Source organism: Sminthopsis crassicaudata, chromosome 1, assembly GCF_048593235.1.
Source record: "Sminthopsis crassicaudata isolate SCR6 chromosome 1, ASM4859323v1, whole genome shotgun sequence".
NCBI classification, from domain to species: domain Eukaryota; kingdom Metazoa; phylum Chordata; class Mammalia; order Dasyuromorphia; family Dasyuridae; genus Sminthopsis; species Sminthopsis crassicaudata.
Window position 1 is genome coordinate 2,359,829 of NC_133617.1, and position 13,534 is coordinate 2,373,362.

The 13,534-nt window shown below is 43.0% G+C and overlaps 1 protein-coding gene across 1 annotated transcript; it reads right to left on the reverse strand.

Annotated features, from left to right (window-relative positions):
• Positions 1 to 7,942: 7,942 nt before the first annotated feature.
• LOC141557273 (vomeronasal type-2 receptor 26-like) lies at positions 7,943 to 11,063 on the reverse strand. The gene is made up of 3 exons (XM_074293133.1): positions 11,049 to 11,063; positions 10,286 to 10,409; positions 7,943 to 9,195 (listed from the first exon to the last, which is right to left on the reverse strand). The coding sequence occupies exons 1-3, from the start codon at positions 11,061 to 11,063 to the stop codon at positions 8,261 to 8,263; spliced, it is 1,074 nt and encodes a 357-aa protein (XP_074149234.1). The 3' UTR covers positions 7,943 to 8,260.
• Between the last annotated feature and the right edge of the window lie 2,471 nt (positions 11,064 to 13,534).

Here is a 13,534-nt window from a genome sequence, read left to right on the forward strand (position 1 = left end):
ACTTTGGTAAATCTGCCTTTGCTATGTGATCCCAGGCCATCTTCCCAACCTGATTACCTATAACAAGATAAAGGAGCATATAGTCAGAAGAGACCTCAGAGACCTGGTGATTCTAGTTTGGTCCCTTCCTTCTCTAGATCTAGGAAATGGGCCCTGCAAGGTTCAGTCCTTTTGGTCAGGTCTAATTCTCAGTGACCTCATCTTGAGGTTTCCCTAGAGGGCTTTGCCCCTCCCCCTCCAAGGCCTTTGACTGATGAAGTAACTGAAGGAAATAAGGTGAAGGACTTGCCTTGGGTCACAAAGTGGTTCCAGTAAGTGCCTGAGGCCAGATTAGAACTTGCCTCCTGTCCCCTAACTGTCCCTGTCCAATCTGAGACCCTTCCAATGGAAGATCCACTCTTGGACCTTCAGGGAACTTGCCCCTCCACATGGGGAGGTCAGGGTCCTCTCTGGGGCTCGTTCTTCCCACTTTGGAATAATCTGAGGGAAAAAATAATGTTAAAACAAAGCTTCATTATGACTCCTGTGTGGGGTCTCCTCAAAGTGCTCCTAGCAGAGGATATTGGGGGAATGAGGGAGGCTTCAGTCACACACACACACACACACACACACACACACACACACACACACACACACACACACAAGAACCACAACATTTCCTGGGACATTTTGTGAGTAAAGAAGCTGTGGTAGAGACCAGTGGTTTGTAAGGACTTCATTTCCAGGTGGATTCATCTGGGATCCTGCTGGGAGCCTTTGGACAAGGAGACTTCAGTCAGCCCTCCCCCTCTGGCAGAGAACTCTGGGAATTCCACAGAACTTTGTTTCTTTTGACTTTGACCCTCCTCAGGAACCGCTTTTAGCTGGGGATGTTGGAGTGAGTTTCTGGTAAAGACAAGGTGGAACTGATGCTCCAGGTTCTGAGGGGATCATTGCAGCCCATCCAGAACACTGAAGAGACGACTGCCATCCTGGCTAGAAAAGGGAACAGGAGACACACAGGGGGACTGGCAGCAGGACGGATCTTCATTTCCTTCCCCACAGAGAGAAGGCCCAACAGCAAGGACTCAGAACCAGGCATCTGAGATGCATCTAATATGTTCCCATCATCCTCCTGGAAGGGAAGGACTTTCAGGGCGCTGCCTCCTCAGTAATCACAGCTCCTAAAACAGAAGGAAATGGGGATTCCCGAGGGCTCAGGAGCGCCCATATCTGACCCACAGAGCATTGTAATAATGGGAATAATACACAAGAACAGGCAGCATTGCCCCTGCTTTGCCAGGGCTCCCTGAGCACCTTTTCCCAGGCCTTGAAGCTCAATCCCCTCTCTGGGCCTCTTTGCCGTTAGAACCGGGGACCAGGAGCTCCCAAACCTCCCATGTGGCTTTTGATTTACACAGTGACCGGCACAGAGGGAGTTCTCAGCACAGGCTCCTTTGATCCCCCATCATTTACCCCCAGGGGGATCCCAGCTGACCTCTGTGATTGCCTGAGATCTCTGACCTCCCTGGGTGTCTTCTGGAGCAGGAGGGGGTCAGACTCCTGACCTCTGAGGGCTCCTGGCTCCAGGTCCATGATCTAGTTCAGCCTCAGGCAGAACAGTGGGGGCCTGTGGGGGAGGGGCCTAGGGCTCTCCATGGTTCTGGCCAAGTCTATTGTTCTCTGGGAAGGGAGAGAGTCAAGCTAAGGGGGAGGGCAGGGGCTAAGTCAGGAGCTCCAGGGGCACCTGGCCTGAACAAAGGGGCAGCTAAGGGGGCAGAACATGGAGCTCAGGCTGGAGCCAGGGAGAACCGAGTCCCACTGCAGCCTCAGGCACCTGCTGGCTGTGGGACCCTGGGAAATCCCTCTGATTGACTCAGTTTGCCCTGATGTAAAATGGGATAATAATAGCACCTACTTCCTGGGGGTGCAGTGAGGATCAAATGAGGTGATTGTGAAGCCCTTAGCACAGGGCCCGGCTCATAGGATGTGCTCCATAAACAGTAGTAATTATTATTATTATTTGTAATGTTCTTGGTTTCGGTTTCCTTGGGGTCTCTGGGAGCTTCCTTTCACTTCAGTAATCACCACAAGTGCAGCCGGGGGTTAAAGTCCAAATCCTTATTTGTCTCTTTCCAAGTCTCGGCTCCTTTCCTGGCCCCGTTAGCTTTCTTGGGGGCCTCTCTCTCTCCTCCATCCCAGAGCTTGAGCTCCCGCCTCCTTCTCTGCCTCTGATTCCCCCCGACTCCATAGGTTTGTGCTCCAGCCTCAGCCACCACCAAGGAGGACAATGGGATGAATCTGTCCCTGCCCCGGGAGCTTCTGGTGCTTCTGTCTCTTCTGGGCCTGAGAGCTCGTCCTTCTGTGCCCCTCACTGAGCACACCCCTGTCATGACACCCCTGGGAACCATTCTTTGTTGTAGGATTAAATCAATGCTGACCTGGGTTTAACCACTTCTCCTCAATCCCACTCAGGGCCTTGTTTCCGGTTCCAGCCCAACATCTCCTTGTAGGGTCAGACCAATCCCCCTGAGCCAGGCTGAAGGAGGGAACCATTGTCTCTGTCAATCCCACTGACTCAGCCCCTTGCTCTGTTCCCAGTTCTGGCCACAACCATGATTAGTAGTAAATGAGTTAATGTCTGTGAATGGCTCAGCACAGCACCTGGCACACAGTGGGCACTTTATACCTGGCAGTTACTACTGCAGCCCCGGGGGGCGAGCGGGACGCTCCAGGACTTTCCCTGCACACTCGGGTTTCCCAGGATTCGGGGTCTCCCTGGGACGTGGGTCCATTCTAGCAGCTCACCAGCCCTGGAGGCCTCCTCCTCCTGGGACACTCCTTCTGTGTATCCCCCAAAAGCTGGAGAGGCCTTCGATTCACCCCTCACACATTTATTAGATGCCTAGTAAAAGTGACAGGCCTCCCCCTCTGGTTTACCTTCCTCTGGGGGAGATATAACATGTACAGAACTAAAGGAAGAAGGGGCAGCTGGGTGGGGCAGGGGTGGGAGCCCTGGCCTGGAGTCAGGGAAACATCTTTCTAAGATCAAATCCGGGCTCAGACATTTACTCTCTGTGTGACCTTGGCCAAGTCACTGTTTGCCTCAGTTCCTCATGTCTAAAACGAGGTAGACAAGGGAATGGCAAAGCACTCCAGTATTACTGCCAGGAAAATCCCAAATGGGGCCAGAAAGAGAGGGACGTGATTAAACAATGGCTGAGCAAGAAAAGCAAAATAAAGCCAAAGGAAAATTGAAGTACAAAGGGGAGGGTGATGGAAGAAACATTTGTTAAGCCCCTACTGTGTGCCAGGACCTTGTGTATAAAAAACAGAGAACACACCTGGGGGGCAGAAGATGTCTTCTGGAAGCACGTGGCTCCAGAGCTCAAAGGAAACAAAAAGTGTGTAAGAATATATGTCCATGTGCATTTTTACAACTTCCTACATATACAGGTACACTATATACACACAGGGGATTTTTCTCACCTTAAAGGGCCAAAAAATGCCAGTTGTTGTTGTTGTTGTTGGAAATTATTCTCATCATACCCACTCAGCAAAGGGAGAAGGGGCTTCTGGGATGGAGCAGCCAGGAAGGGGAGAACATGGTGGCCCCACAGGACCTGAGACTCAGGCAATGCTGGGGATCCCATTGGCTGCAGCTGGGGAAGGGGAGGAAGACCTAGAAAATGGAGCTGGGAAGGCCCCAAAAGTAGGGGCCAGGGAACCATAGGCTTTCCTTTAGTTACAGGATAAAGAGCTCCAGTGAAGGCCCAGGGCATTTTTAGGTACCCTCACATCCCCCCCTTGCTAGATGTCCCTGAGAGAGAGTCCAGCTTCCTTTGCCAAGGAGAGGGCTGTCCCTGGCCCTGAGCTGCACAGGGAGGGGCCTGGCCCGTCCTCTGCACAGTGAAGTAGGAAGCCTCAGATTTGAACGGCCGTTTTTATCCTCCTTTGTCTGCAATAACCATGTAGCACTTATGCCTAATAAAGGTTTGTGCGCTTGTATGTTGGCCAAGCTTGAGCAAAAGCACTGTGACATCACCGACTTATGAGCTCCTGTGTCCACCGACCCTTCAAAGAGTTTTCCTTCTATTTCCAACCATAAAAGTGGCCTAGAATCAGCTATAGATTGCATCCCGAACTCCTCTTTTCCTGTACTTCCAGAACGTTTTAATATTCTCTTTCTACTCTTTTGTAAGATATTATCAGTAACTGTGCTGTCCTTTCCTGCTTTTTACTTAATGTCCTGGTGAGGAGCAGCAAGCGAGGAATACACATTTCCCCTTCAGAAATCAGAATCTACTGCTTGTGGAATAGCCATAAATCCTTGCAGTGACTGTGAATTAAGTGCTGACATGAGCCCTCCTATGCCCAAAGGAAGAAGACGCGAGACTCTACTGTTGAGAGAGAACATCTTCCCACATGGTCAGTCACTCAATGTGACATCGAGGAACATAAATCAAGGCCTGTCCTTCCCGGAGTCACATGTATTACCGCTGCTATTGTCAATAAGTAGGATTTAAGGTATTGGTTGCAGACACAGTTTGGGGGGAATAAGGGAAAGTGTGCTTCCCATCATCTGGGGCTGGAGCTGGCCCTGAGGAGAGTTTCCAATATCTCATTAGCCTGCATGTTATACTGAGAAGGACATTGAAAAGCACAACTCTGGGCCCTTCCAACATTTTAGACATAAATTCAAAAGTTTATCTGCTGAATTGCAACGTGGTGAAACCTTCTGGTTACTAAAATTTATCTTCATGTGACCCCATTGTCCCCAATTATGGCATCCATGGCAGTTTGAAAAATTCTGAGATTGTGATTATCCTGATTCAGTGCAGCAGTCATTGCCGGGGCTTGAAAGGAGTTCCAACTTTCTGACAGCTTTAGAACATTTCTACTAAAGACATTTCTGGTTTGGCCCCAGATAATGCATTTTTACAATCTCCATGAGCATTTTCAAGGGCAAGTTGTCTTAATCAAATCTGGGCTATCTCCCCATCCCTGAGAGAATACTGAACTGCTGTCATTCAGTGACTGACAAACTCAGCCAAGGCCTCATTAAGTCCATGGATGATTTTTGTGTCTGCTGTCTCTCTGCCAGGTTTCCCAAGTATCTTTACCCATGCTGCTCTAGCTGTCTTCATCACTTGTTCATAAGCGATTAATTCATAATTTCATTGATTTCTTCACTGACTAACTACTCCCATTCCAGTGAGAATCTCAAAGGTGATTCTGACCCCGGTGTGATCATTGATCTGGACTTGGTCTTGCCATTCCTAAAAAACGGCTGCCTTCCATATTAATTAATGTCCTCCTTCTAAGGTGGTTTTTGCCATTGAACACCTGGCTAAAGGAGGCGAGGCGCTTCATGAGACTGAATCTAACAGGGTAAAGGCATGTGGACTATTGGAACCATCACTGGAAGCAGCTGATGTAACACTTTCAGTAATTACAAGTCCAGAGCTTGATATTTTCTCCTATTTTGTCCTGGATTACTTGGATCTGCGGTTTCAATAACAGGCAAAGCTAACTGCATTTCTAAAAAGATGTCTTCTCTTTCTTTAGCTCTCTTAATTGCCTCCTGAACTCATCTACTTAATTCATTTCTGTAAGAATTTAGTTTCCCTTCAGATCTGTTCCTCTACCCAGGGATCTGTAGGTTTTGTGAATTATCCTTTTTGTTAACATTTACACATTCTATAACTTGGGGCAAGTCTTCTTCCTCCACAGAACTAGCAGATAAATCTACTTTAAGCACTCTAGAACTTAAAACAGCCCCCTCTGGAGGCAGAAGAGAGATTTTCAAAATGTTTCAGCTAGAAAATATAATAACTGGAAAAACTCCTGGCCCTGTTTCTCTAAAATATTCACTCATTGATTTTCCCTCTCTCTTCCATTTCTCCACATGAATTATTCCTTCTTGTGAAAACCAAAAACAGCATTTTTCTATAAACTCTAAAAATTCCTGTAACTGTCCTGTAGTAATTCCCAATTCTCTTTCCTTTCCCAGCTTCTTTAATACTTTCAGGTAACATTCTAGGTCCCTGTCACCTGATTGCTTTTGCCCCATTCTGATTCACTATGTGCACTACATAGGTATCAGTGGTACAAAACTCAGTGTTACTTCTACCTAATTCTTGTGTTAGCCTGGAGATAGTGATTTTACCTTTTACCTAAATCCTAGAGCTCATCAAGAGGCCCCTCTCCTCTGCAATGGCATTCAGGTCTAGCTGAGTGCCCCATGTGGATGCCCGCTCCCCCAACTAGGATGAGTGTGGAAACAAAAGTGCAGGAACCAGCCAGGTACCATCTAAGCATTCCATTTATTGTTCTGAGAGCCAGGGTCTGTATTTTCTCTAAGCTCATATTGCAAAAACACTAGACTCTTCAGGTTACTTAGTGAATGTTTCAAGATTACAGATACACATCCTGCTCTTCCTTGTGACTTGCATTGAACATTAAACAGAGATTAGCAGTAAGTCTGCCTATTGTAACAATGATAAACTGTAGCACTTGGTGGTAACATTCTACTTATTGTAACAGAGTCAAAAATTGTGTACTTCAGGAAGGCCTTGTTCCTATTACATTCTTCAAGCCTTTTATCCCAGAAATATCCCAAAAAATTCTACTCTAATTATTGTTCTATAACAGCGACCAGCAAGAAGATTTCAGAGAGGCCCGGAGAGACTTATATGAGCTGATGATGGTGAACAGAGCAGAACCAGGAGATCATTGTGCATGGCAACAACAAGGTTATATGATGATCAATTCAGGAACATGTGGCTCTCTTCAACAATGAGATGCTTCAGACCAGGTCCAATGGTTTTGATAAAGAGAGCCTTGTATAACCAGAGAGAGGATTGTGGGGAATCACCTGCCCAGTAAAACTGATGAGAAACCTTACGGAAAACAGAAAAATACAGGAAAATAGAAGAATTCCAAGTATTTGTGAGGAAAAGGCCAGAGCTGAACAGAAAATTTGACTTTCACTTACAGGACTCAGGAAAATCACAAGTAATTAATCAGCAAGTGGAAATGATAAGAGACTTAACCTGATTTATCTGCTGACATTCTTCCATGTAATTCATGAGAAATTTCCCATTATTAGGGAAGTTAGAAGGCGTGTGTATTAAGAGAGTGCATAGGTGTGAATTGATATAATTCTTTTTGAAAGAAATTTCATTAAATTATAGGGCTGGAGGAATGAATTGGGAGAAAGGGAAAAGGAGAAGGAGAATGGCATAAATTATCTTCTATTAAAGAGGAAACACAGCATTTAGTGGAGGGGAAGAAAGGAGGGGATGGACAGTGAGTGAATATTACAATCAGTCAAACTGACTGTAAGAAGAAATAACATACACACTCAAAATAGTTATAGAAATCCATATTATTTTGGAAGATAGTAGGAGGAAAAATGAATATGAGAAGGGGGTAGGCTGAGAAAAGAAGGGATATTGTGAAAAGTGTGGTGAGAAGTAAACCCCTTTGATGAGGGATAAATTGAAAAAAATGGAATTAATGGGAGAAAGACAGTTAGCAACAGTCATTGTAAAAACAATTTTGAAGCAACTTTCATTGATGTAGCAGCTCTTCTCAAATGTATAGATAAAGGAATGAAATATATTAAAACATGAGCCAATCCCCAATTGATATTGATAAAAATATATGATCTATGTTGAAAGGCCATAAAATTAGGCAAATTCAGCCACCTAAAACTAACATGGCTTGAAACCCAAAAAGGATTAAGAAAAAAGAAAAAGGAATTATATGTACAAAAATCTGGATGTCACTTGGGGAAAGAATTGGAAATTGAGAGAATTCCCATCAAATGCAGAATGATTGAAGAAATTGTGGTATGTAATTGTGATGGAATACTTTGATGATTCTCTATGTATAATGACCAGAAAAATCCGGAAAGATATACATGAAAATATGAAAACTAAAAGATAATGTGTACAAAGTCAAGCAATATAGCAGACTGGTCACCTGCAAATAACTTTGTTTTTCAACAACACAATGATCCAAAAGTACTCTCAAGGGCTTTATGATGAAACTGATGATGTAACACAGGTTTAAATATATATATATATGTTCTTTTTATTAAGCTAAGGAATGATGCATGTAGGCATTATGATATTTATAAAATATTTTATGCAACTGCGCATGTGGAAGCTCGATGCTTCTGGGCTTGGGGAAGAAAGGAGAGAATGTGAAAGTCAAAGCTTTAAAAATAAAGATAAAAATAGTGTTTTAAATGAAACTGGGGCAAATAAAGATATCAAATTTTAAAAAAAGATAAATTCTTGCTCCTGGAAGGCCTTTGATTCTTGTTCTGTTTTGTGTTATTTTCCCATGATGTCAGGAGAATCACAAGACATTTGGGAATAAAAATGCAGCCCAGTAACCCGGCACTGGAAGCCAAAATGGAGAAGATCTCCACTATCATCAAGGCTTTCCCTTTGGAGCTCTGATATGTGGATAGGAAAGAGATCCAGACACTGCAAAACACCAGCATGCTGAAAGTGATGAACCTGGTTTCATTGAAGGCATCAGGCAGGTTCCTGGCCAGGAAGGCTACGGTGAGGCTTCCCAGGGCCAGAAAGCCCATGTAGCCCAGAACACAGTAAAATGCAAAAGCAGAGCCCTCATTACATGTGAGGATGATGAGCCTGGATTCAGAGTGTGTGTCTGCTTCTGGAAAGGGGGGAGAGGTCCCCAACCAGATGGCACAGAAAAGCCCTTGAATTCCGGAGCAGATGAGAACAACACAGTAGGGCACTCTAGGATGAAGGAATATCCTCATCCTGCTCCCTGGTCCTGTAAGCCTGAAAGCCAGAACCACTGTGATGGTTTTAGCCAAAATGGAGGAAACAGCCACTGTGAACACAACTGCAAATACTGTTTGTTGCAGAAGGCAGGAGGCAGTGGTGGGACGGCCCACAAAGAGCAAGGAGCAGAGGAAGCAGGAGGAAAGGGAGGTGAGGAGCAGGTAGCTGAGGTTCCTGTTATTGGCTTGCACTATGGGAGTGTCTTGGAATTTCACAAAGACCCACAGAACCAGGGCTGTGAGGAATGAAAGTGAAAGAGCTACAGCTGTCACTGCCTTCCCCCAAGGGTCATTCACATCCAGGAAGGTCACAGTCTTGGGGAGGCAGTGATCTCTCTGCTCATTGGGATATTCATCCTCTGGGCATTTCTGACACAGTTCAGCATCTGCAGGAGACAAACAAGGACTTAAAATTTAGATTAAAACATTTCCCTAGATTCCCACAGCAGGAAATAGTCAGGAGAGCTGCAACAAGTCCTTCTGCTTCCATAGAACACAAAACCCCATTCTCTCTTTACTGGGATGACACAGTCACTGGTAAGTTACTTGGTACACTGGTCAGATCAAAACTATTCTTGCCCTTGATCACTGGTTGGCTTTGGTTCAAGTTCTCTTTATTCCTTTTACATAAAGTGATGTCACCTTTTCTTCTTAACCTAATCACTAAGGACAGTAAGCTTAGACAGTGGAGACCTTTAGCATCAAACATCCAGATTTTTCCTGTGTTGGGTTGGGCAACAACTCAAGTTAAAGTGGTGCCTATATCAATACTCCTCATTCTTTCCATCTCCCAGTTTACATCTTTCAACAATTACTATTGTTGAATTTATATGAATTTTTAAACATTTTCTTGGTAGATACAGTGTGTGTCTTCTTGTCTCCTCTCTTGAAATAGAATCTCCCTTAATGAAGGATTCACCTCCTCTTTATCACTCTGTCCCATTATTTATGACCAACTTCTTCTCATACTAAATGACTATTGATTGATTGATTGAATAATGACTTACCAAATATCTGGCAAGTTTCTTACAGAAAACATGTTTCTTTTGTTTTGTCATTTTTCCTTTTCAAAATCCCAAGAGAAATGAACCATTTCCAGGATATATTCAACAATGAAAAGGTAACCCTTTAATCCCTTCATTTCATCAATTAATTAAAAGAAAAATTCTCTTTGAATCCTTCATTGGATTTTTTTAACTAGTATTTCAAATATTGGATTCACCTTATTTTCACCCTATGTTTCAGGTCCATGAGATCTGAAATTAGCATCTAGAATGCTTCAGTGACACACCAGATCCACCCTTGCTTTCAGCATTCTGTTTCCTAAAAAATATTTTTCTCCTCATTGTTTCTCCCTCTTTTTTGTGATCTTCACTTTTTTATTGCCCTATCACATCCACAGTGAAGACCCAAAGAGACATGCTAGTACTGCCCCAAATTACCAAGAACTAGGGTTCCTTGCAGTAAGTAACTCACCCCTATGACTGGAGATTTCTCCTTCTGAGCATGGGGAGCAGCTGAAGCAACAAGGTGGCTTCCCCTCCAAAGGCAACTTCTTGAATCCAGCAGGACAACTGGCACTACATACTGCAGAGGGAACCTAAGATAGTGACAGGAGATGAGAATAAACATTTTTAACTGATAGCTATTTATGTTTGTGAAGAAAAACGCAGCTGTTTTTTGCCATTCTGATTTTGAGAACAACCTCCACAGATACAGAATTAAAAGTGTATTTGAATTATCACATGATCCAACTTATTCTTTGCATTTGTCACCCACTCTTCTGCAACACTCAGTGACAAACCTTCTCCTATTGAACCATTCACAAAAATGTATTTCACACCCTGATCATTTAAGGATAGTCTATATGTTGGCCAATTACAGAGAAGATGACTTCCCTTGTCTCAGTCATAGATGTGGGAGAGATCCCAAAAAAGACCTTGAAGCTTCTTCTTGGGGGTGGCCATTGTATTGCAAGTACTTTTCCCAAAGTAATGTGAATGTTATATGCCTAGAAGTATTCCTAATATAGTCAAGGGTTAAACAAGGGTGCCCATTAACACCATTATTATGCAATATTGTACTGGAAATGTTTTCTTCAATAATAGATGATGAAAGAGAAATTGAAGGAATTGGCGAAGGAGTGGTGTACACTTTTGGCAGAACAAGTGCCCGATGACAGAACCCAGAAACATTTGGAATGTAATTTTTGAGCTTCAAATATGCCTTCAAGACAGACCTTTGTGGCAGACATAGGGTACATCTAGGACAGCCTGGAGAAGTCCAGCATTGGGAATTTAGTGGGAGTCACTTAGCCAAAGTACAGTAATAGTGATTACTGTGTCCTCATCTAGAAAGCCAGTGCATCAGCAGTTCAGCTGTGAGACATCCAGGGCAAACATAGAAGAGAACCTGGGAGTCAGTAAACCTCAGCAAGCCAGTCCAGTGGCAAAGCCTGCAGCACCATTGGCCCCACACAGTCAATGAGAGACCCCTGTTATTATGCAAAAGAAGCTTGAGGATATCTCTTGTGTGTCCAAGCAACAGAGCTCAAATTTTAGAAGTGAAAAGAGGAGCAAAAGAAAAAAAAAAGCTCTGCCCATAAAGAGATATCAGTCAGGGAAAATCATAATAGAAGACTGGAAGAGGGTAACAATGAGAAAATGCCTATGAATAAAATCTAAGGGGGGAATATGAACTCTTGTTAAGCTCAAAAGGCTCTCCTGAAAAAGCTCAAAAAATATCTTAAAAAAGAGATGACAGAAAAAATGTGCAAGAATGAGAATTATGAAAGAAAATGATGGCGAAAATAAAACCTAAGCTTGGAAGAGGAAATATGGAAATGTCTAGAAGAAACAACTCTTTAAAAAACGAATTTGGCAAAAATAAAAATATATAGAAATTAATTATTTCTTAAAAATCAATTTGGTTGGGGGGGGGGTAACAAGATGCTGGAGAGAACACATGAGTCTTCCTAAGCTCTCCTTTACCCTGAATCAATTTTAACAAAATTCAGCCTCAGAATTAGTGCTTGACTGTCAGAACCTGTGGATATTGGGTGTACAACATATTGCCAACTGAAAATATTCTCGAAATTCTCCAGAAAAGATCTGTTTTGCTCGTGCATGGGGACAGACTGGGTTAGGCCAGGCACAGACCTCAGGCAGGCAGTGAGACCACAAGAAACAGCTCATGCTGAGCAGACTGGAAAGGGGCGGGGTGTGGTCTCTGCTGGTGGAAAATCTGGGGGGAGCACTTTAGCACAGTGGCTGCCACTCTGCCCTGGCAGCAAGCCAGTAGATCAGCAGAGAAGCTATAAACACAGGGGTAAAGGCCATAACCCCAAAATGCTGGAGTCTCTAGAGACCTGGACACACCCACCCAACAAATGGAGTGACTCAGAATGATCCAAGTGCAGCCACAGTCACTGCTCCCAGTGCAGATACTGCCTTCCCTCTGCCACTGATTTCAGCACAATGGCTAATCTCAAGGCAGCTTCATTGCCACTTGCTATTGTCTACAGAGGCAGCTTGGACATAAGACATTGCCTCCCATAAGTAGACTGTAGCTTTTGTGTTTTTTCCTTAAAATGAGCAAAAAGGCAATGCAAGCTCTAACTAAGTGTTGATAATTTCTATAGGGAAAGAGAGCAGATTTCAGACCCTGTGGAAGCCAAAATCAGATTGGCGCTAGACCTAAAGGTGGATCTGATCTCGTCCCTACCACATAGGTAAATATAATCTGAGAGAAAAAAACAAAAATGCAAGCAAACGATAACAGAAAGAGCAGAAATGTCATGTTGTGGTCCATATTAATTTCCCATTGTTCTTTCTCTGGATGTAATTGCTTCTGTTCATTGGAAGACATTTTGATCTTCTCATTGTTGAAGAGATCAATGTCCAACAGAATTGATCATAATATAGTATTGTTGGTGAAGTATACAATGATCTCCTTGTTCTGCTCATTTCACTTAGCATCAGTTCTTGTAAGTCTCTCCAGTCTTCTCTAAAATCATCCTACTGGTCACTTCTTACAGAACAATAATATTCCATAGCATGATTTTCTTTGTTAACTTTTTTATTTCTTTTTGTATTTGTCCAATTGAGTTTTTTAGTGAGTTGTATTGTTTTATGAAATGTTTCCCCAATTTGCCAAGTTTTTTAAAAAATAATTATTTTCTTTTTCCAGTTCATAAATTCTCTTTTCTTTGGAATTGTTTACCTTTTCCAATTCACAGATTCTGTTTTCCTGGGAGTTGTTTATCTTTTCCATTTCACAATTCTGTTTTTCAGGGAGTTGATTTCTTTTTCTACTCTATCTTTTAATGAGCTACATATGTTATCCTGAACCTATTGCAAAGCTTTCCTTTACCCATTTTTTTCTAGCTCTCTTTTAAGATCCTTTTATGTATATGTATATGTATATATATATATATATGTGTGTGTGTGTGTGTGTGTATATATATATATATATATATATATATATATATATATATATATATATATATATATATATATATATATATATATATATATGTATTGCATGTGTTAAATACATATGCTTTAACATATTTAACATGTGGGGCAGCTAGGTAGCACAGTGACTAGAACACCAGCCCTGAATTCAGGAGGACCAGAGTTCAAATCTGGTCTCAGACACTTAACACTTCCTAGCTGTGTGACCCTGGGCAAGTCACTTAACCCCAGCCTCAAAAAAAAAAACCAC

Excerpts from the sequence above, each read along its gene's own strand:
- LOC141557273 (XM_074293133.1), bottom strand. Across the intron at positions 9,196-10,285 it reads AGAAATCTCCAGTCATAGGG|ATGCTGAACTGTGTCAGAAA; the intron begins GTGAGTTACTTA and ends TGTCTCCTGCAG.